Raw genomic sequence first — 25,679 nt, forward strand, 5'->3', positions numbered from 1 at the left:
TGGTTTACCTCTAGATGTGACCTGATGGTTTTCTCTTGGGGATATTAGTATTCTATCTTCCTTCTGTATATTTGGCATTTTAATTATAATGTGCCATGGAGAGGTTCTTTTTTGATATTTCCTGTTGGGGGTTCTAAATGCCCTCTGTATTTGAAGGTCCATCTCATTCACAAGGTGTGGAAAAATTTTTGCTGTCATCTCACTGAAAAGGTTTATTAATGACATTAGCCTGTGTTTCTATTCCTTTAAGAAGTCTAATGATTCTTAAGTTCAGCTTCCAAATATTGTCCTAGATTTCTTTTATATTCTTATCATAGTTTCTTTTTGTTTTTTAAATATATTCCCTGAATTTGAAAGCTGACTCTCTTGTCTTAAAGCTCTGAGTTCCATCTTCTACTTGTTCTAATCTGTTGGTAAGATCTTCCACTGAATTTTAAATTTCATTTATTGAGCTTTTCATTTCCAATATTTCTGTTTTAGTTCTTTTTCAGAATATCTGCCTCTTAACTGAAAGGCTTTCACATCCTATATTTCTCCCTCAGATACTTCCTGAGATCTTCTTTTGATTTATTTATTATTTTCACAATCAACTTTTTGAATTTTTTGTCAAGGAATTCATCTACTTCAGTCACTATCTGTGGGTTTAGCTGTTGAGGGATATAAACTTTTAGAGGCCTTTTGCTGCACTGTTTCCTTGTGTTTTCAGAGGTTCTTTTTTTGCACATCTGTTGACATGGATTTGTCTTCTTATTTATGTGGGTATCCTTTATTGAGTAGTTATCTCTTTATAATAAGCTGTGGGTTGTGGGTGTTTCTCAGCTTTAGTGTATCCAGTCAGCATAATCTAAGTCTTTAACCACCAGTAAGAATTTGAGAGGAGATAGTGCCAGTAACAGTAGTAATTTAAGAGGAAACCAACAATGGATTTTTCAGCTAGGTAAGGCTACAGTCAAACCACAGGACAGATACTTACTAATTAGGTGAATATGGGACAAATAGTCAACCTCTATGAATGACAGCTGCTTCATTAGTAATTAACAGGTTTAATAGCAAGGACACTTTTAGAGTCTCTGTAAGACAACTTTAGGAAACAAGTATTAACTGAATGTGTTATCTGTCCCAGACTAGAACACTCAACAAATCCTTTTATCTTCACTCCTCACTTGTTAATGGATAATTTCTTTTAATCTATAAATTTATACCTTTTTAATGAGTCATCTTTAGAACTTTCTTTTACTATTAAAGAAAACAGTAAAATATATATTTAATCAATAGCAGAAATATAAAATATTAAAAGTTAAAAAAAGAGGAAACCATATATCAACATATGCTATAAAAGTCATTACTAATGGTCTCTACAACCCTGTTAATCAAAGAGAAAACAATAATGCTGAAGAGATTAAAAATTGATGATAGTGGACTAAATTGAATTGGAAAATGGGATAGAAATAAATACAATAGAAATGAAAGAAGAATAAAAGGCCCAGGAGGGAAGGAAGACAGAATCAGGAGAGAAAAAAGGATGAAGGAGAGGGGAAAGAAAGGGAAATGAGAAAGAAGATAGGAGGTATTGAGAGAGGGTTCAGTTAATTGATGAATAATTAAAATTAGATGGAACTCTGAAAAAGAACCAAATGAGTGAAGAGTCTAATAAGAATCAGTTAATACAATAACAGTCATAAAACTATTTTTTTCATTCTTCTTGCTGAGTGTTTTACAATGGAGACATTTCTTTCCAGTGTTTTGGTAGAATTTTCCTACTGTGAGGAAGTTATATGACACAAACATTGTACTGTTTATTCTCAGCTCTGACTGGAAATAAACAGACTTGTTAGGGATGTCTGAATGTTGAGCTCTGCCCCCTTCTTGCCTGACAGCTTCTCTTTGAGAGTGTTGTCTGTTTCTGAGCAGATCTGCCCCTCAAAATGGCTTTGTTAATGTGACCAGGGGTAGGAGTGTAAGTCTGGCAGGGTGTTGGCCAGCCCTCCTGCCTGTGCAGCCTGTAGATTTATCTGGATTGTGTCACACCTCTCATTCATAGAACCTTAGTCTGTGTTCTGGGAGTAGGTGTGTGACATAGCAGTCTCTTCTCCAGACACTTCTGGGTATGAGGTGGTGGCATAGGTCTTGCAGTAGGTTATCTTGGGGTCATGCTTTCCACCAGACCCTGATTTCAGGTTTCACCCTATCAGCGATGCTCCTTTTCAGACTGATGATTTCAATTGAAAGTGCCCTTTGCTTTTCTCTGCTTTACAGTTTGATAGATTGGGCACTGCAGCATCTGTCACAGCTTAAGTTTTTCTGTGTTACTGGTCTCCTGTTCAGGAAGTCTAAAGTCTTTTAAGGTGTTGCTGCTTCTCCATTTTCACTATCTGCTCTGAAGAGTGCAGGGACTGTCTTGTGCGCTGGCTGTACTTGCTGTATCTGATCTTATTTTCTGTTGATATTGATCATTTATTGGATAGCCATAACTGTTTATCTTAAATTCTGTGGGAGAACTTCTTTTGGCTCCTTGGAGAGGAGCTTCCTCTCGTCAAGTGAGCTATTGTGCACATGGTGCTGTCATAGTCTATTCCTCTTATTCTGTATGTATTCTAGAAACCAATATTTTTGGTTTTGCCCTAATTGGTAGCTCTCTAATTTTCCCACTGGAGTTTTCTCACAGCCTTCGTACCTCAATATGCTGCTGTAGAACTGCTGGTTTAAATCCGTCTGGGTGTACTGCTACAATTCCTCTGATCCACCATTTTCCCTGTCTCCCTCTATGTTAGACTTTTGCTTTCTCAGCTGACTGCTTGCTAGCTGTATGACTTTATAAAACTGATGTAAACCATTAGTTAATATTACCTAATTTGTAGAAAGTTTGTTACTATTGGAATTTGTATAGATAATCATGTTTTATTGTTCTTATCTTAAAGAAAGTTATATACCTTTGAGTTCTCAATATGAATGAATAAACATTTTTGTTCCTGGTTGTGTCCTCCTTAGATACATCTGTTAGATGGTAATAATTAGTGGGTCTCATACTAAATGTTGACCTCATATAAATACACAATGTCAAAATGCATACATAGTCTTCTAGTTTTTCTGATTTTATTTAATTGAAAAATATAAAGTCAAAAGCTGGGCTCTTTTGAAGCATTGGAAACTCAATGTGTGTCCATTTTCTGTAGAGTACATGTTTCAAGGAAAAAAGGCAGAAAAATAGATTTTCAAAAAAAAAAATACTGTGGACTTAACTGAGATAAATTAATTCATTTATGAATGAGTCTTTTCATTTATTTTATCTTATCATCATTGTTACAACCAAAAGCAAACTATTTTTTTAACTCCAAAGCCAACAATCTTTATTAAATATTTTAATAGTGCTACTGCCTTTCTCAGTGAAATATTGGAAACCTTTGTTGACTCCTTTTTTTCATATCAGTGCTTCTGATCAGTCTATTATTTTATCCCCTCTCCTTTGTCTTCATTCAGGCTTTTAAGAGTTCTTACCTTAAGCTTTTCAGTGCTTTTCAGGTTTATGTTTATCCATACTTTGCCTAACTATTCCACTTCAGCATTGCTTCCACCTAAACTATGGTCATCACCATAGTGATTTTCATTTTTCTGATCAAAATTCTTTAGTGGTATCACATTATACAAAAACCCAAAAACCCAGATTTCTAAAGGTATTCTATAAATCTGTTTACTATCTGATCTTTATCTATTTTTAGTGCTATGTCTAAAGTTTCATCAACACCTGAGGGCATACTTATTCAAATATCTAGAAAATATCAGTATCTTTCTGTACTTCAGGGGAAGTATTTCTGTATTATCTGCCTTAGGCTATTAAGTATGAAAAATTTTAGGAATTGGATCCATAAATTGTTATAAACTTTGACCAGGTCATATCAAAATTGACACTTAAAATGGTTTTTGTTGACATTAGTAATAGAAAATAAGAACTCAAGAGGAACACATTTATTGATTTATAATGACTATTCACACATTATTAAGTTAAAATATGTAATAATTAGTGGATTTAGTACACATAAGTTATAGAATTTCAATATCTTGAATCTTATTACAGATGCTGAAATAATATTCCTTGGATGTGTCTTTCTGACCATGTAATTCATAATAGAATCTTAGGTTATTCTTTCTCAGTTTATGCTGTTCTTTCCTTTGTGTACTGCATGTAGTGATTTGTAATTATTTATTTGCCTCTTGCACATCCCTTTGACTAGATCATAAATTATAGGATAACTAGGCTTATGGTCAGAACTGGGCATCTGAAACGCCTGACATAATATAAATGTAATTAAATGAAGAAATGAGGAACAAAAATATACTTGTATTTATCATGTTTTTAATCATGGTATAGTGAAAGAGGACTATCAGTATAGGGATCAAGGTGTTCTAGCTCTTTCTTCATTATAGATTTATTCTTTTTTCCATAAATAGTTTTTTTAGTTGTCAATGGGTCTTTGTTGTTATTTATTCATGTGTGGTGCTAAGAATTGAATCTAGTGCTTCACACATGCTCTGCAAACTCTCTGTCAGTGAGCTACAACTCTAGCCCCTATAGATTTATTCTTTATGTGCCACTTCTTTGATTTGTATAGTGAGAAATGAGAGAAAGTAACGAGAAAATGGTAGTGAGTGATGCATCAATAGTTCTTCAAACGTTTTCTTTTCTTTTTTGTGATAGTGAAGAATGAAGCCAGGACCTTGCCCATTGCTAGTCAAGTACTCTACCACTGAGTTACAACCCTATCCCTTTTTATTTCAAGAAGGGTCTCACTAAGTTGCCCAGGTTAACCTTGAATTTGCTGTCCTCTTGTCTCAGCATACTGAATATCTGGGATTATAGGCATGTGCTACCATGTCTGACTTTCAAACATTTTCTTATAGCGTGTTATTAAAGTTAGGGTTGCATTTTAGACAATGATAACTAAATATTATATATTGATATTTTAAATTATTTTTAATTTAAGTGGTATATGATCAGCATTGTCCACATTTACAATCGATGGAGGAACAGTGAAATCCGGTGTTATGTTAATGGACAGCTGGTATCTTATGGTGATATGGCTTGGCATGTGAACACAAATGATGTAAGTTTTTTTCTTTTTAATCTGTGTTTTAATATATTTGAGAGTATGGTCTGTCAGTATTACAAGTATTAAATAAAATAGTCTTATAGAGGTTTACTTTGAAAGTTTATTATTTTTATTTAGTCAGTCTTTTAAGTCTTAAATATAGTATATTTAAATTGCAAAACGATATGAATTTTTAAAAGAAACATTACTTGGACATGTTTTTCAGTATTTTAGATCAAGAAACATTTAGTATTTTATTCTTTCCAGCACTATAAAAATGTGTCTTACCGCTTTGGGATATAGAAGGAAGACTTTAAATAAAATAGATAACTTATAGTCACAATTATTCTCCCTAAATGTTATGAAGAAAAATAAAGTGGGGAATAGCTATGAAACAGAGTGTAGATAATGGAGAAGCCAGATTGTCCATGATGATTTTACTGAGAAGAGTTGAATAGCCATGTGGATATTTGGGTACTTATAGTGCAGTGGGAAGAATAAGTACAAAGGCTTTAGAGCAGAATTGGAAAGTTCAAAGAACAATAACAATTTGTATATAGCAGAGGGAGAAAGAGACAGAGTGGTGATAAGAAGTTAGGTAGATGCAAGGGGGTCAAACCATGTAGGATCTCATAAGCAAACATAAGGCCTGGGCTTTCCCATCTTACCCATGGTAAAAATATATGGAAGGTTTTCGGCAAAAAAGTAATGACTGCTTGTATTTTAAAAACATCAATCTGGCCGCAATATTGAGAACACCTTGAAGGGAAATGACTATAAAAGAAAGAAGATCATTTAGATGACTTATTACAGTAATAGTAAAGAGAAGATAGTTTCATCAAGCATGTTAGCCCTGGAAGAGATAACACAGTTGGATTCTAGATAAGAGATGTAGAGTTGAAATCTCAAGTGTGTCTACTCTTTTTCTACTTTGTGCCTCTCCTTGTTTTTCTGGCCTATTACATCCAAAGTAATAATATGATTTAATGCCTAGAGCACCTTCAAGGCCAATAATATGCAATACTTTCAACATCTCTGATTTTATAATGACTTGCCTTTTATTTTTAGCACAGTTCACTTGTCAATTTTGTCTGCATCTCTTTTACCTTTAGTCTTATGTGGGGCAGGAGTTATATTCTCTTGTAGTCTCTAAAATAGCACTGTATGCATTATCCATAGTTTGTCTGATAGAAATGTGGGGAGGTAGCCAGATCTGACCTTCAGACTGTTTTTGTATGATTGAAAGCCAAGAATCATGGTTTTCACATTAAAAAAAAATTTTTTTTAGAAGACAGGAAGAAACAAAAAAGAATATGCAACAGAATGTACAAGTGGCTTGCAAAACTTACAACATTCATTGTCCTAACTGTGCCTTTAGAGGAAAACGTTCTTTTTCTTCCCTATAAACTCATAGTTGAGGCATAGTCAATGAATATTTAAAGAGAATAATTAGGAAACACAGATTAAATTCTCATTCCTATTTATTCTCTGGTGTAGAGGACAGTTTTTTAATTATTGAGTGAAAGAAAACTCCAATGGTATTGTTGAATGACATTAGCTTATAGGATAGTATTAAAAAAAGATTTAGGTTTTTGAATTATTTTTGATAGTGCTTCAGAATATGGAGAAGCCTGAGTAGTAGCACATATTTACATACTTTAGTCACATCTTTAGTTTCCATACTTTTAATTATAGCTTGCATATTTAATGAGGCATTCTTATCTTTGTACTCAATTCATAATTTCACATTTTATTAAGGCATCAGAGAGATTCCATGTATGATTGTATGTGTTTGTGTGTGTGTGTGTGTGTGTGTATACACACACGTATATAAAGTGATAGATATCATCATGTTTATTAAAATTAATGTGTGGAGTATCCTGTGATAGTGAATGAAACTGAGCAGTGACTTCTTTCACTGGTCTGGATAGTTAAAAAGAGTTTTAAAGTATAGGTGGGAAGGGTCTTCTTAAGCATGGCTCCTTAGTTGCTAAAGCCTCTAGATGTAGAGCACTGTACCCTCTGCTTTAGGCAGCAGATTTAAAGGATCATTTTTTATTTGATTCTGTGTACTGCCTACTCAGGAGAATGACTGATTATTTTTTGTGCCATTTTCATAGTGTATAAAAATAGAGGAATGTATCCATAATGGAAAAGTGAAGTCAAATTTGAATATAAATCATTTGATAGGCTTTTGTTTTCTCTAAAAATCTTTATTGGCTTTTATTATTTAAATATTCCATAAAATCTTCATTGATGCTTTCTTCTATTATTGTGATATTTTAAGATATTTGTGGTGGGTGATGAAGACAGGTCTCCTTAAATATTCTGTCCTTACAAAATAATAACTTTGTTTTTGTGACTTTTAAAAAATAGAGCTATGACAAGTGCTTTCTTGGATCTTCAGAAACTGCTGATGCAAATAGGGTATTCTGTGGTCAACTTGGTGCCGTGTATGTGTTCAGTGAAGCACTCAACCCGGCACAAATATTTGCAATTCATCAATTAGGACCTGGATACAAGGTAGGAATGACTATCTTATTATAAGTTCTGTGTAAAATTTAGTTGTAAAAATGTGGCCTAAGAAAATATAATATTCAGTGAATATAGGTAAGAGTCATCTTTATTTTTTGAAACTCAAGTTAGCGGTTGCAATATTTCTTTTTATCTAAAGGGTACTTTTTTATTTTCCCTTCATGAAGTTTTTTACTTTTCATAATTTTGTAATGTTACAGGCATGCCTTTTGTTATCAGTTCTGAAAAAATAAATTTTATAAAACTATTTTACTTAGTAATATTTGAAATCTAAATTTTGAAATATTTGTACTGTATAAATGGACATTTGAAATGATTTGTTATATTAGCAGTAACTTGAAAAAGTAGTTATAGATTTAGAAGGAAAATATTATGAAATGTTGTGTATTTAACATTATTCCATTTTAGTGTCTTCTGTTGCTTGTTCTTTGCAATATGTGAGGAAGTTCATAATGTATATGAGTGTCCTAATTTTATAATGCTAATTATTTATGATGATTCATCATGTTCCTATTTTTTAAATTTAGCTTTCAAAATGAAAGGTTTTAGGCAAGATAGAACATTCACATATGAATTAATTTTTAATGTATAGCACACTTGGCTAGGGAATTATGTGTGGATTTTATTTAAATCACATTGGGAATTATGACATCCCTAACTATTTGGAGCTGAGAGAGAATTATACATTATAAGTCATAGTGTTTATAATTTTTAAGGAGTACATGTTCTGTGCTGAAGTACTGTCATATTTTGAAACTTAGGATTTAAATAATTAATGAGAAGATTGTGTTATAGGAGAGGAGTACTAAACAATAAAATATTCCTTATCTTGCCTTTGTATTTCTGACTTGATATTTCTGTTTCATCATTATGCTGTTAGATACGTAAGCAGCAATATGAAATTACCCTTATTAAAAGTTCTCTCTGTTTCTAGTGATTTTAGTAATCAAGAGTCAGAGTAGTCTTGTTACTTTTATGTCAAAAGTAATATTACCACACCACCCCTACAAATAAATTTGTCGTAGTCTGACTGTTCTTTCCTACATTGGTCCTTTTGTTTTGTTTGAATCCTTGTCCTGCTATGTGTTGGCTATGCATGAGAATCAGTTCATAATTTTGGTTAATATGCAACCAGCCTTCCTTTCCTGTTTCTTTGACTTGTCCACGAAATATTTAGAGGAGCTTTTTTCAAGCATTAATAGGATTATATTAAATAGAGTGACAAATAATGAGATATAAATAATGGTAAAAAGTCAGGACATATAGATATATAAACTGTAAATCCAATATTATTATTGTGGTGAAATTTCAGAGTTAATTGGACCTTCCTGGCAGAAAGAAAGGAAAAGAATGAAATATAAGCAGTTATATAAATCTTCTGTTCAGAAAGGAGCAGACATTGTCTTGAACGGCTTTGCAAACTTAGTGATTTGTCATATAGCTCTTTCTTGTCATACTATTTTGTAATAGTGAAAATAAACAATTGTCCCATGTCACTTTGTTCTACCCAGAGGTACTTAAGTGATACAATCTGTCCCTAGTATGTTAACAGAGATAGAATACCTATAATAGAATACCTGTATATCAAAGTTAAAAATTTTAAAAGAAAATATGTCTAATTATGGGCAGTACCCAGAAAAGTATTTTAAATTTTGAAAGTCTCCAGCCTACTGAGCCCCTTGTTAATGAAGTTTGACTGTAGGTACAAATTCATCTTCTCAATTTGAAATGACAGAAGCATACTTGCTACTGTGATATGTTGCATCTAAAACTATTAATAATAGAAGTTTTTCCTTGAAATACAAAGAATGAGAAAAAGGAGAAAAGGATGCAGATGACAGAAATAAAGCTGAATGGTTCACACATTGTAGTCTCAAGTTTCTTTGTCAAGAAAATTGAAGGGGTGGAGTCACTCCTCTGAGTGAGAGTAGGGGTCTGCAGCTGGAATTCAAAAGTAAGTAGGGTATAGTAATCAGATGTCTTTTTGATTTGAATAATGCTTAAATTATTTAGTGTTACGTAGTAACAATATTCATATTGCCTCAAGCTATATGGAATTTTCTGTAGTTTTGGAGGTCAGATAGAATTCTTTATGATTCTGAGCTTAATGTAGATAGAATGTCAACACGTGGCCCCTGAAGTAAATGAATTAATTCTCCCCCCAAATAATGTCATCAAGTTAGCACTGTGTAGGCTGTCCTTAGTGACTTTGACCTATTGGTTACTGTACAAACTAGACAGTTTTCCCGCTGTGTAAATACCTGCTTTTAAGTAGTATAGTTAGTGAATTTTCTGTACTTGATTATTTTCTGTAAACAGTTAATAAATGCTAATAAATTCATCACTTTATCAATTAATTGAACATTTAAGTTTGGATTTAATTTTTAAAATACAGAGAATCTCACTGTAACTTTGTCTACTAAATAAAATGTACTTTTTTATTGTAGAGCTTTGCTTGATTGGAGTTATAGAATGTCTACAAGCTCATGAAGACTTATAATATGGTGTCCTTTGATCTCAGGTTTCAAAATATAGTCTAACAAAGTTTTTATATTTTGGGACATTTCATAATTGTCATGTGACCTCCTGTTATAATAATTAGTGTCCATTACTAGACATTTCAGTATTTAGATTTGTGTTCTCTTTTGCATTTAATATTTAAATTATGATAATATATGGTTTTCATCTGTTTATTATGATAAAGTGCTGTTAAGAGAAAAAGTAAAAAGTGACCTGCAAAATAAAAAATCACTTTGAAGGGTGGATGGGTGACCTCCTATCAAATGGGTAGGTCTTCCTATTAATAACTAACTGGAAACTCTGGACATAGTACAGAAAACATCCACTTATTTACTCTGAGGACTTTATAAAATAGGCAGATTTTAGAAAGGAGACAAAACTTGGAATAGGTGGTAAACATGGACTGAGTTTTTCAAGTTTTATTTTACCAGAAAAAGTTCTCTGTGTGGAAACTTAGAGAGTAAGAAGCATTGGGGCAACCCCGCACTATATGGAGATTGACTGGTAACCTCAGAAAAGAGGCAGCCAGAAGAGGATCTGAATTATAAACTTAAAAACATTCAGTCCATATCTCTGGCTGAGCCCTGGAACCATTTATAAGCATGACAGACTGGCAAGAGATTGTAAATAGATTTAAAAACTAGAGTTTTGAAACACCACACATGGTAGGTATGGCATTTTATACTTGTATCTAATTAAATGAGTGATCCCCTTAAAACAAATACATCAGTGCTTTTCAGAACAAAATAGTTTGTACAAAATGATACTTACAGGATTCAGCATATAATCTAAAAATCTCTGGAATAAGTATTCTAAAAAGAGTCAGAAAAATGTGATTCATTCTCAGGAGTAAAGAAAATCAGCACATACCAACTCTTAGGTATTTATGTGGATATCACATAAAGTCTTTGTCATGACTAGTGAGGTAAAGGTGAATTTACTTGAAATGAATTAAAAGGTAGGAAATTATCAGCCATGAAATAAAATAAAATTGAAATTTTAGAATTAAAAAATATACCTGAGGTTAAACAAAGCCTCTGTATAAGCCTTTTAACAGAATTGATATAATAGAGAAATAAATGAACTTGAATATAGACTGATATAGAAACATCAGAACTGATATAGAAACATCAGAAGAGAGAGTTCAAGGAAGAAATGTAGATTAGAGAAAGAAATTTAGCATTGGCAAGATATATAGATGATGTAAAGCAATGAGACTGGAGTTCAGTAAATGAAGTGAGTTCAGAGACAGAAGATGACTGGGGACGTGAGTCCTTGAGAAAGCTACATTTGGAGGTTGAGTGATGGCATGCTCAGTGAGAAGGGGAGCAAGGGAATAGGAGGAAGAAAAACAGCAACAATGGGAGAATGTCATTTTAACTTGACCTCCTTTAAGGTAAATATGTCTCCTTTATTCCACATTGAGGATACTGGTTTGTCGAGTATACAGAGAATGGTAACACAGAAAGTATTTGCAAATAATTATACATGTAACAGTCTTAGAATAATAATAATATCAACACAGTACTAGCCTATTATTATAATTACTGAAAACAGCTATTTTGTTTTTGCATGTGCTCTCTCCATTCACCCTTTTGCCATTTTTTTATAGTTATGGTATGTTATGGGGTAAATTATATTCTCCAAAGTTCACATGTTGAAGCCAATCCCCAGTAGCTAAGAATGTGACTGTATTTGGAGGCAGGATCTTTAAAGGGGTAAGTAAGGTTAAGTGAGATTATGAAGATGAGTCCTAATCCACTCTAAGTTGTGCTGAATGAGAAGAGGAAGTTAAGTCATAGTCAGGCACAGAAGACACAGGGAGGAGAAGACCGGTAGGCCATCTGCAAGACAAGGAGAGACATTTAGAAGAAACTAGTCCTGCTGACTGTGAGAGAATCTCAGACTTACAGACTCCAGAACTGTGAGGAAATAAATGTGTGTTTTCATGCCATTTAGACCTGGGTACTTTGTGACATCCCCAGGATATATAACATCCAGCGTGTTATATTTCACAAGGAGTACACATAGCTATTAACCACGCTCTCCTCTCTTAATGTATTCATAGGTTATATGAGTACATATATGTTTAAGATCTATCATATTCCCTTTATTGTTATGAACTTTCTGAAGTTCATTCTGTAATAGATTTCTCAGAAAAGACTCATGGGGATAATATTCTTCAATACTAGTATATAAGGGTTCTTTATACTTGAAAGGCATTTACTTGGGTATAAAATCAGCCTTTTTTCCCCTATGGATTGCTTAAGTATATTACTGATTTTTTTTTTTCTGACATGAGGTATTGGTATTGAAAAATGTGATGGCAATCTAATACTCTCTATTACACGGTACTTACTCTTTTTATATGTTTGAAGGATTTATTTTCTTTGTAGTAATTTTGGTAGATAAGTCTTGGTCTTCATTATTCTGAGTTAATTTATCAGATATGTGATGTGCATTTTTATATGTAATTTTGCATCCATTTATATTTCAAGAATTTTTTTTAACATGGGTTAGTATTTGTTCTATTTCCCTGTTTTAGTTTTTTTTCTTTAGAGACTTGACTGTACATGTTTGATCTACTTTGCTTATTTTAATACTTGTCACTTTTTAAAATGTCTTTGTCTCATTTCTTTCTTTCATTTCAAAATATAAAACTAGGGCTGGGATTGTGGCTCAGTGGTAGAGCGCTAGCCTAGCATATGCGAAGCCCAGGGTTTGATCCTCAGCACCACATAAAAATAAAATAAAGATATTGTGTCCAAGCACAACTAAAAAATATTTAAAAAATACATAACACTGAACATTTACAGATAAGTTATAAGCAGAAGATAAAACATCCACCACCCAACCATTCAAAATTCAGTGTTGAAAGTATGTCCCTATTGTCCCTAAATGCTGTGTTCCTATGGACAAGAATATTCTTTTCAGAAATTATTATCTCACATATAGTCAGGAGGTTAATATAGATACCTTAGTACATATATTGTCCTTTATAGGAAAAAGATCCAATTTATTACATTTATGTTATAACTTATCTTTAGTTTGCTGTATAGAAGTTTATTTTTCCTTCATTTTCTACATGTGTACACAGCCAAGGCAAGTTGTGGCATACTTTTTTGATTACCCCCCATAGTGCTTCACCCTTCTTCAGCTCTAGCTCTCTGTATTGGTCCAGGCTGTCAGACTGATACTCTCCACATTCATCTGCTGCTCTAGTCTTTTTTATCTTCTTCTGGCCAGTCCTGTTAACCAGATGCTGCCCCCTCTCCAAGACTCTGACACCCCATGCCAGCTAACTCCTGTAGACAGTTGTGGTCTTGAGTCTGCTAGTGGTCTTGCCATTCATTGCTTGGTTCCCTTTCTGCTGGATGTAATTCTCACCGTCCACAGGATATAACTACCTATGCCAGCAAGTCCTCCTAGAGCATGCCCTCCCTCCTCAGCCTCCTCAGACTCCAGCATAACCAAGTGCACTCCAAATGAACTTTTTCCAAATCCTACTCTAGATCAGGATTCCTCCTCTGAATGCCCTCTTGAGGAAATTCCCTTCTCACTTGATCAGGCTTCTACTGTACCCCCATATAAGGAGCATCCTCCATTCCTTTCATATACTTAGAAACTCTATGCCAGATCACAACCTACTTCCCTCATCCTTGTCTTATCAGGTGGATGTCTTGTCATTGTTTGGAATTCTTGACATCCTAAACTAGGTAAGTTTTCTAGGAATGCTGGATGCCTTTCTATTTGGTTATGCTGTGACATGTGTAGCAAATTGCCCTATCTCTGACCATTTCCTCACACCACTTTGATTTTTCTTAATATCTGACTGATCTTTTGACACCCCAAGCTAAAGAGCTCTTTCTTTGTGGATGCCCTTGGCATAGGCCTTATCTCCCTTTCTTGTTTGATTTAGACTGCTTTCCATGCCTGGCCACCCTTGTGGTGGAACCTTCCCCACATTTCTGAGTTTTTATATCATGTGGCTCTTCTGTGTGGATACAGTCTTCACTACTGGGCTGCTGCAACTTCTTCCCACTAGCCCCATTTTTGGGTTCTTACTTTGTTAGTCCTACCAGGTACCGTTGTAAATGTTTGGAAAGGGAAGAGGAATAGAGAGAGGAAAATAACTTCATTTATTGTTTAAAAATTTTTTTAACAGCTTTATAGAAATAGTCCACATACATAAAATTGACCCATTTAAAGTGGACAAATTCCCCAAATAGCTGGATTTTAATAGAGACTATGTTAAATTTGTAGATTAATTTGTATTAATTATTATTGTATTAACTATTATTATCTTAACAATGTGAAGTCTTTCAGTTCATATATGCAGATGTCTTTACTGGGTCTTCATAATTTTTTATAGATGCTTTGTAGTTTTGATTATACAAGTCTTAGGCTGTTTAGTTAAGTTTATTCCTTAGTATCATCATATTTTTGGTGCTGCTATAAATGAAATTTTAAAGAAGTTTTCACGTTCAGAGTTTTCTTTGCTATTATATAGAAATGCAGTTGATTTTTAAACTTTTTTTTAATTTAAATTATTTTTATGGTATTGTGGAATGAATACATTGGTGTTCTACCACTAAAGCTAAATCCCCAGCCCTTTTTATTTTTTCAGTTTTGAGACAGGATCTCACTAAATTTTTTGCTCAGGCTGATTACAAACCTGCAATCTTCCTGCCTCAGGCTCCCAAGTAGCTGGATTTCAAATTTGTTTCACTGTGACCAGCTATTTTTATTTTTTAACTTTTTATTTTTTTAATCTTTTTATTTTATTTATTTTTATGTGGTACTGAGGATCGAACCCAGTGCCTCACACATGCAAGGCAAGAGCTATACCACTGAGCCACAAACCCAGTCCTATTTTTTAACTTTTTAAAAACATCCTTTTAAAATTGTTACATGAAAATATAAAAAGTACACATTTTAATGGAAATCCCTGTAATTTTGATACATATGTATACATTACAAAATATTATTCTAAAAACTTTCCAAATCCTTTCTTCTAGCTTTTTGAAATTTAGAGTACATTATTGTTATCAATCATTCACCATACTGTGCAATAGCACACCCGAGCTTCTTGGTCATAACTAACAATGTTCATCAATCTTTGATTTATTTTAATTTGTTCCACTCAGTTATATATGATAGCAGAATGCTCTTCTATTCCTTGTACATAAATGGAACATAATTTTTCACTTCTCTGGTTGTACATAACATTTTTGCAATCATACATGTACCTAGGGTAATGATGTCTGTCTCATTCTACCATTTTTCCTACCCCATGCCCCTCTTTTCCCTCCCCTTTGCCCAATCCAAAGTTTCTCCACTCATCCCATGCCAACCCCCTACCCGCTATTATGGATTATCATCCACTTAACAGACAAAACATTCGTCCTTTGGTTTTTTAGGAATGGCTTACTTCACTTAGAATAATATTCTCCAACTCCATCTATTTACTGGCAAATGCCATAATTTTATTCTCTATTATTGCTGACTAATATTCCATTGTGTGTATACTACCAAAATTTCTTTATCCATTCACCTGGGGATAATTCATCTGGGCATCTGGGATGGTTCCACAGTTTGTCTATTGTGAATTGTGTTGCTATAGACATTGATGTGGCGTATCACTGTAGCAAGCTGTTTTTAAGTCCTTTGGGTGTAGACCAAAGAATGAGATAGCTGGGTCAAATGGTGGTTCCATTTCAAGTTTTAAGTGCAAGAAATAAGATCAAGAATTAATAAATTGGATGGATCCAAACTAAAAAGCTTCTTAGCAAAAGAAACAATCAATGAGATGAAGAGAGAGCCTCTAGAATGGGAGCAAATTTTTGCCACACACACATCAGATAGAGCACTAATCTCCGGGATATATAAAGAACTCAAAAAACTTAACACCAAAAAAAAAAAAAAAAACAAAAAAACAAAGAACCCAATCAATATATAGGCTAAGGAACTGAACAGACACTTCTCAGAAGAAGATATATATTCAATCAATAAATATATGAAAAATATTCAACATCTCTAGTCATTAGAGAAGTGAAAATCAAAACTTCTCTTAAAGATTTCATCTCACTTCACTAAGAATGGGAGTTATCAAGAAAAAAAAAACAACAATAAGTGTTGGTAAGGATATGGGGGAAAAAGCTCACTCGTGTATTGCTGGTGGGACTGCAAATTGGTGTAACCAGTCTGGAAAGCAGTCTGGAGAATCCTTAAGAAACTTGGAATGTAATTTTATTTTTAAGGAATATTTTCATTTTACTTATATGATTTTAATTTTTAAAGTTTGTTGAGAATTGTTTTATTCTAGTTGTTCCATATGCTCTTGAAAAGAATGTGTATTGTGTGCTTGTTGCATAAAATATTCTATAGTAAGGTGTTAGGCAGCATTACATACTATTCCTATATGTGTAATTAGTACAAAATATATCTGTACTCTTCTTTTTAAATAATTGGAATTGCTTCACCGAAATTGAATTTCCAAACCATACAATTCACTTATGTAAATTCACAAGCCACTTATTTTTGGTAAAGATATAAGTTGTGCAAACATAGCTGCATTATAATTTTACAACTTTTTAATCACTGCAGAAAGATCCTTCATGTGTATTTGCAATCTCTCCTCATCTTATCCCTCTCCTATTCATGCTATTTTATGTAACAATTATTCTAAATGAGATGGTACAATGAATATTGAGATTTACCTACAAATGTGGTTATCATATCTTTACATATAATTTTAAAACTTAGGAATACCCTAATACACCTTAGTGGATTGTTTGGTTTGGAAATATGAAAATGATGGAAAACGTTTTACATTTATTTGATGGATTGTATGTTTATAGTCTTCAAATTTCATTATAAATTTTTTAAACCTACAAACATAACAACGCTACAAACCAAAGGAGGGTATTATGGCCATTGTATCATGGACTCAAACAAATTAATATCACTTTGTTTCTGAGTGAGAATAAGTTTTATTAGACATTTGATATTTCCCTTAGGAGATCTGAAAGTTTCAATAGACTATATTAAAATTTGTAATTCCAGTATAAGCAGTCTGAACAAAATGAAAACAAACATATCTTTTGAGATAATGGAAGGTACAAACATTTCAGCTTTCATAGAAACAAGTTATATAGAAAGTATCTAATTATAATGTTTTCATTCCATTTTGCAGTTTGTTTGTTTGTTTGATTGTTTATTTATTGGTATCCAGGATTGAACTCAGGGGCACTCAACCACTGAGCCACATCCCCAGCCCTATTTGTATTTTATTTAGAAACAGGGTCTCACTGAGTTGCTTTGTGCCTCACCCTTGCTGAAGCTGGCTTTGAACTTGGAATCTTCCTGTCTCAGCCTCCCTAGCCAGTAGGATTTCAGGCGTGTGTTACTGCACCTTGCCCATTTTGTAGTATTTTATTTAAACAACTATTTTTCGAAAGCAGGTGTGCTGTGTTCTTAAAAACTACTTTCCCCATCAGAAAAAAGAAAAAACATTGTGTATGTGGGTCAAATACTTAAGACAAATTGTTTTTAAAAGATAGTAACTAGGAGACAACGAACAATGATATCTGTAGCATTTTATAGGAGTAATATCTGCAGATAGAAAGTAAAATATTTTTCAATTAAATTCATTGAATTTAAAAATATAGACATCAATATTAATAGAGGACATTCAATTATTTGACTCAAAATATTTTATTATTTGGAAGAGTGGGGAAAAGAACATTTTTAATTTTTATTTTCATAATTAATGGTTGCTCTTTTTTTCACATCAACCAATTATTTTTAATTATAGTCAGAAAAGAGAAAGTTTGGCCCAGCCTCTGAACAAATTAAAAAAAATTATTTCAATAGACAAAAGACTAAAAACCAGGAGATAAAATAGAATAGTATATTTTAATATTAAGAGTTAGGATCAGGAAATTTTATTCTAAACTTTCAATTTTCCCTCAATAAGGAAAAGTAGTTTAAAAATGACTGGAGAAAAAAACAAAATGATTCTATTAGGATGAGTTTTCTCATGCATTTTTATCATTCTGAGGGCATTTATTAGAGCATGCCTATGTATAGAAGACTATCACAGCCATTATAAAAGACTATAAATTATCTTTAAGGAGCTTATACTCATAAAAAGGAGAAAGTCTTAGGAAAAACCTAAGACAAAGTTGATTGTACTTCGAATCCTGATATAATCGTTGAAGATTAAGTCCTATGAGATTGTGGAGAAGGGTTGTCATTGTAGGAACTAGGAAATGTTTCATAGAAAACATAGCTTTTAGCTATTAAGTTTGTTTTGGAAGTCTTCCAGATTAATTGATTTTTTTTTATTCCTCCATTAGGTAAGATTCTGATTCTCTCAATTACCTCTTGAATTCATACAGCTGATAATGCTGTTTGTTTTATTATTATTGATTCATTGGTACCCTTTAATTGGTCTCTCTTTTTTCCCCTAAGAGGATGATAACTAGAATTTGCAAAAAACAAAAGTTCTTAAACTTGGTATCCAATTACACATTTTCTTTTTTAACTTTTCTTTTTCTTTTTTTTTTTTTGTAGTACTAGGCATTGAACCAAGGGATGCTTTACCACCCAATTATGTCCTCAGTCCTCTACATTTATTTATTTTTGGGACAGGGTTTCTCTGAGTTGTTGAGGCTGGTCTCAAACTTGCAATTCTCCTGCCTTAGCCTCCTGAATTGCTGGGATTGCAGGCATATGGGGCTCGTATGTTTATATTTTACAAATACTCAGCTTGACTTCTGATTTTTGCTACAATGGAGTTTGGGGTGGGTACTGTCTGTGTCCCACCTCCACCATTATAAATAATTATAAAACTTGGAAAATGCATAAAACAGTCTCTTTTGAGACATTTGTCAAAATACATCTCAGGTCTGAGATCCCTGAGAGCAAGAAAACATTTAAGATGAGCCTCATATACATTTTGGCTCTCTGCCAGGGTCCAGTATTTTTATTGAGGTCCAAAGTGTTGTATATCTAGTACAGCAAGGTGGTTTTTCTCAACAGAGGAAGTTGAGGTGAGAATTCAAGCTACTGAAGCAGCAGGGTATGGTACAGAATTGAACTGTTGGGGTTGGATGTCTTTGTGAGGGTTTTTTGCTAAGGGACTGAACCTCATAGGTGCAGTGTGAAACTTCATAAATCCTAGGAAAATGCTTGTATTACCAGTAGTAGAAGAGAAATTCCAGTAGCTGCACAGTTATTGGGGACCACTGGTAGTAGTAGGTTTGTGTTCACATCCACAATGCTCTGTAATTATTCAAAAATAAATGTAGTAACTAGACAGAAACTGCAAGATTTTCCTTCATTCTATATGTAATTTATTCACAGTTTTCTAATTAAATCATCTTTATAAATTATATCTTTTATTATAATATTGTTTGATTTTGCAATTTAATTTTTATAATTTCCAAATTACTAACATAACTATTCTTGCATGGAACTGCATGCATGTTCAAAAATCTTTGCTTACCTTAAAAAAATCTGTCCCATGGAATTTCTTTATATTGGCAAGTAATGACTGAATTTGATATGTCTTTGCTTAGTAATAGTGCCATTATGTTAAATTGTTTTTTTGGATATGAGTTTGTATTAGTGATGTGTTTCTTTTGTTTAATATTTGCAATATTGCAGTAATTATAGGGTAAGTTCTTGGCACTTTTGCTAATCTGATATATGCCATTATGGTAACTTCTTTAGATTTTAATTTAATCATTTTCCACTGTGTTGAAGTATTGATTTTATTTCATGAACCAAAATTTCCTTTTTGTCATTTATTGTCATGCTTGTGATTATAATCTTTATTCCTCTGTACAGTCTTGTTTGTTACAGGTAGTAATAATGATTGCAGGGCATGGAATCGAATAAAATTCAACAATGTATTGGATATTTATTATATTCAAGGAAGTGTTCTAAGCTTTAGGGATTAAAAATGATTAAGCTCATACTCTCTTTATGAGAATATAATTACAACCCTAAATATTTATAATTAAAAGTTGATATGTGTAACAGAAAGGAAATATGATTCAAATACTATAAAAATTCTGTGCAAGGATGATTAATTTCAGCCATAGAAGATTTAGGAAATCTTCATAGAGAAGGAGGTTTTTTAGGGTTCTCAGAAAATAGATTTCAAAAGGTGATCAGGAGGTGATGTTAGTATTTGAGACAGGGGACATGATTGAAAGGATAGAAGCAATGGAGTATATGTGTATGAATTGACCCAGGATAGGCATGGCTTGATGGTAGAACATACAGTATAGTTATTGATGTATAGTGAAATGTAAGGATGATTATAGTTTAAACTTAAATTAGCAAAGGCTTTGAATATCAAAGTAATGAATTTGGATCTTATTTTCCAGTCAAGTGGAATAATCAAACAATTTGTAGCAGGAGAGTGAATTGATTATATTATGTATTTTTGTGATTGGTTTAGAAATGCAGATCGTAGGATTGGAATTTTTTCTTCTGTAATGACTCAAGATGGATTATTTATTGTTATTTTGAAGGGAAGATTGCTGCACAATCCACAAATAGCTCCAGTCTCTCAATTATATATCAGGAAATTTGATTCATTGAATACTGCAATGACATTACCATGTTATATCAGCAACACTTATAGTGTTATGGGGAGAGTAATAGGTATTGTCATGTATACATAATTTTTATATAAGTCCAACAGAAAAATGGCTATGTTGTTGTCATTAGTGAGTTTTCTAGAGATGGGTACTACAAAGTAAAATGCTCCTGCTCTTGTAGAGGTTAAACTTAGTTTTGTTGAGTTAAGCAATATTCTGGCATATTTTCTCATATTTACAATAAGTAATTCATTCTTACATAGGTGATTAGGTCCTATTTAATGAGGCTTTATCTCATTATATTTTAAAAGTGGAGCATCAAAATAATCAGAAACTTGGGTACATGCTTCAAAGGTAATTTTGTTTTTTATTTGAACATTTTAATTATACATAGTATTTGTGTTCCTTTTGACAAAATCATGCATAAAAGGAATTTGATTTCAATCCCCATTCCCCTCCACTTTGTTCTCCTCTTTACTGATCTCATTTTTACCCATTTACTTATTTATGTATGCATTTATTTTTTGGTGGTGCTGGGAATTGAACCCAGGGCCTTGTATATGCAAGGCAAGCACTCTACCAACTGAGCTATATCCCCAGCCCTCTATTTATGTATTTTCGATTGGTACTTTATACATACACATAAAGGATGTATTCCCTTTAGTACATTCATATGTGTAGGTAACATGATTCATTAGATCCATTTTATAACATCAGATCTATTCCTTATTACTTTCCCTTCTTTCTTTCCTCCCTCTCATCCTCCTACTTCTACTCCACATCTTTATGCTATTCAATTCCCTCTTCCACTGCCTTCTTTCCCTTATTTTGCTTGGGCTTCCACATATGAGAGAATACATTTCACTCTTGTTTTCCTGAGTCTGGCTTACTTCACTTATTCTCCATTCCTATCTATTTACTGGCAGATGCCATATTTAGGCTGAGTAAAATTTCATTATATTTATATATCACATTTTCTTGATTGCTTTATCTGTTGATCGGCATCTGGGCAGATTCCATTATTTGGCTATTGTGAATTGTGCCGCTATAAACATTGTAGTGGCTATAGAGCTATAATATGCTCATTTTAGTTCTTATTGAAAAATACCCAGGAGTGGGAAAGCTGAATCACCTGATGGTTCCATTCCTAGTTTTTGGAGGAGTCTCCATGTGGCTTTCCAAAGTGGTTTTAGTCATTTGCAGTTCCACCAACAATGTGTGAGTGTACCTTTTTTCCCAAATCCTTGCTAGCATTTATTATTCTTTGTATTCTTGGTAATTGCCATTTTGACTAGAATAACATGAAATCTTAATGTTGTTTTGATTTTTATTTCTCTGATTGTTAGCGATGTTAAACATTTTTTCATGTATTTTTTGGCCATTTGTGTTTCTTTTTTGAAAAATTTCTGTTTAGTTATTTTGCCCATTTATTGATTGGGCTGTTGTTGTTGTTATTATTGTCATTATTAATATTGGCATTGAGTTCTTTATATATTCTGGATATTAATCCCCTGTCACAGGAATAGCTGAGAAAATTACTTCCTTATACCCTAAGTGTTCTTTTTACTCTCTCATTGTTTTCTTTTCTATGCAGAAGCTTTTTAATTTGATGGTATTCCACTTATTGATTCTTGGTTTTGTTTCCTGAGCTTTAGTAGTGTTGTCAAAGTCGGTGCCCACAAAATAGGTAATATTTTATTAGGTATAATTTTAGCATAGACCTGCCTTATCCTGATTTAGGTTTGTAATCCAGAATTCCTAGTGTAACTTTGGATATTTTCCATGGGCACTGACCACAACAAAACAATGGGAAAAGTAGTGGAGACAATATCCAGGAGTTCTGGAATTTGCAGACCCAGTATAACTCCTTTTAATATAATCTTAAGTCTTTTCTTAGTCTGTTGTATAAATTTCAAGTGCTTTACTAACTGGAGCATATGTTACTCTATTTTTGTATTTACACACGTTTTTTCTTAGTATAATATCATCTATGTAAGGAGAGCTATGATCAATTTGATTTAACTCCAGTTTTGCCCTCGATTCATTTAACAATTGGCAGTTTCTTCTCTTCGATTCTTAGTTGACTTCATTATGTGTTATTAATTTCCTATGTATTTTCCCCCTAAGTTCTTTAAATTAAGTGAATTTATTTTCACAAATTAACTAATGTTCTACTCTTTTAAAATAATGTCTCTGATCAGTCTTGTACAATGGCTTAAAATATTTAAGTTTTAGCTTAAAATGATTGAGTTAGAATCATAAATATTAAACCTTCTGAACCTTCATGATGTTATAAATGAAATGTATATTATAATGTTGTTTTATAATACCAAGGCAGCTAGTAAAGAAGGCAGATTAGACAGGATTTATTGGCAATATTACTACCTAATATGTAATTTCACTCATATTATTTTTTAGAAATTTTATTTTTTCCTCCATTTTCTATTGTAATATACATTAGGGACAAACATTGAATCTTTAATGTGAAGAGATTTTATAGAATGGGAAAAAAATCTGTTAATCTGCACCTCAGATAGAACATTAATCTCCAGGATATACAAAGAACTCAAAAAACTTAATACCAAAAAAAAATCCTACAAATATTCCAATCAATAAATGGATACAGTAACTGAACAGGCTCTTCACAGAAGAAGAAATACAAATGATCAACAAATATAAGAAAAAATGTTCAACATCTCTGGCTTTTAAAGAAATGCATATTAAAACTACACTGAGTTTCCATCGCACTCCAGTCAGAATGGCCATTATAAAGAATATAAGTAACAATAAATGTGGGCAAGGGTGTGGGTTGTGGGGGGGAGGTTTACTCATACATTTCTGGTGGAACTGCAAATTGGTGTGACCAGTCTGGAAAGCAGTATGGAGATTTCTCAGCAAACTTGGAACAGAACAACTCTTTGACCCAGTTATCCCATTCCTTGGTATATACCCATGTTAAAATCAGCATACAACAGTGACACAATGTTTATAGCAGCTCCATTCACAATAGCTAAACTATGGAAGCAACTTAGATGCCCATAAACAGGTGACTGGGTTTAAGAAAATGTGGCATATTATAAACAATGAAATATTACTCAGATATTTTGCCATTCACCAGTAAGTTGATGGATTTAGTGACTATCATGCTAAGTGAATTAAGCCAATCCCTCAAAACCAAAAGCCAAATAAATGTTCTCTCTGATATGTGGATGCTAATACACAATAAGAGAGTTTTGTAGGGAAGAATAGATAAACCCCTATCTCTCACCATGTACAAAACTCAACTCAAAGTGGATCAAGGACCTAGGAATTAAACCAGAGACCCTGCTTCTAATAGAAGAAAAAGTTGGCCCCAATCTCTGTCATATCAGATTAGGCCCCTACTTCCTTAAGAAGTCTCCTATAGCACAAGAATTAAAATCAAGAATTAATAAATGGGATGGATTCAAAATAAAAAGCTTCTTCTCAGCAAAATAAACAATCATTGAGGTGAATAGAGAGCCTACAGCTTGGGAGCAAATTTTTACCAGTTGCACATCAGATAGAGCATTAATCTCTAGGGTAAATGAAGAACTCAAAAAGCTAAACACCAAAATAACAAATAAGCCAATCAATAAATGGGCCAAGGAACTGAATAGGCACTTCTTAGAAGGTGATATACAATCAATCAACAAATATACGAAAAATGTTCAACATCTCCAGCAATTAGAGGAATGCAAATCAAAACTACTCTAAGATTTCATCTTATTTTAGTCAGAATGGCATCTATCAAGAACACAAAAACAATAAGTGTTGGCGAGGATGTGGGGGAAGGCACACTCATACACTGCTGGTGGGACTGCAAAATAGTGCAGCCAATATGGAAAGCAATATGGAGATTCCTTGGAAAACTTGGAATAGAACTACCATTTGACCCAGTGATTCCATTCCTTGGTGTACACCCAAAGGATTTAAAAACAGTATACTATATGGACATAGCCACATCAGTGTTTATTGCAGCACAATTCACAATAGCAGAACCATGGAACCAACATAGATGCCTGTCAGTAGATGAATGGATAAAGAAAATGGGGTATACATACACAATGGAATATCACTCAGCAATAAAAGAGAATAAAACCATGACATTTGCAGGAAAATGGATAGAGTTAGAGAATATAATGCTAAGTGAAGTGAGCTAATCCCCCAAAACCAAATGTCAAATGTTTTCTCTGATATAAGGAGGCTGATTCATAGTGGGGTTTGAGGGGAAGCATGGGAAGATTAGATGAACTCTAGATAGGGCAAAGGGGATGGAGGGGAATGGAGGGGGAATGGGGTGTAAAAAAGATGGTGGAATGAGATGGACATCATTACCCTAAGTACACGTATGAAGACATGAATGGTGTGAATATACTTTGTATGCAACTAGAGATATGAAAAACTGTGTTCTATATGTGTAATATGAATTGTAGTGCATCTCCTGTCATATATAACAAATTAGAATAAAAAATAAAATTAAAAAAATGCCTAATGAAAAAGAAGAAGTTCACTGGATTTAACAGGGGAATGAAGGGAAGGAGGAGGGATGAGAATAGGAAAGATAATAGAAAGAATTGGATATAACTTTTTATGTTCATATATGAATCAGTGTAACTCCATATAATGTACAATCACAAGAATGTGATCCTAATTAGAATAAGTTATACTTCATGCATGTATAATATGTCAAAATATACTCTACTGTCAGTATATCTGAAAAGAACAAATAAAAAACCAGAATTTTTATTTTAAATGAGAACATATTTTAAACCTGTTATCTATAGTTAAGGGACTGTGAATTGATGAGTTAAAAAAAAGGAACTTTACTTTGAAGTGAAAAGTAAATTTTTACATTGCATTTGAGTGAAGAACAAAGGTCTGATTCCAATAGTACAGTTTCATT

General features: G+C 33.0%; 1 protein-coding gene across 6 annotated transcripts in view; it reads left to right on the forward strand.

The window, feature by feature from the left end:
- Positions 1 to 25,679, forward strand: part of NBEA (neurobeachin) — a 638,449-nt gene that overhangs the window by 95,224 nt on the left and 517,546 nt on the right. For all 6 annotated transcript variants that reach the window (XM_081293195.1, XM_081293196.1, XM_081293198.1 and 3 more), the window contains exons 7-8: positions 4,980 to 5,099; positions 7,461 to 7,607. In XM_081293195.1, coding sequence (XP_081149321.1) covers positions 4,980 to 5,099; positions 7,461 to 7,607 — 267 coding nt within the window. The remainder of the gene's footprint in view (positions 1 to 4,979; positions 5,100 to 7,460; positions 7,608 to 25,679) is intronic.

Source organism: Spermophilus citellus, assembly GCF_964194105.1.
Source record: "Spermophilus citellus genome assembly, chromosome: 1".
Classification (NCBI taxonomy): Eukaryota; Metazoa; Chordata; class Mammalia; order Rodentia; family Sciuridae; genus Spermophilus; species Spermophilus citellus.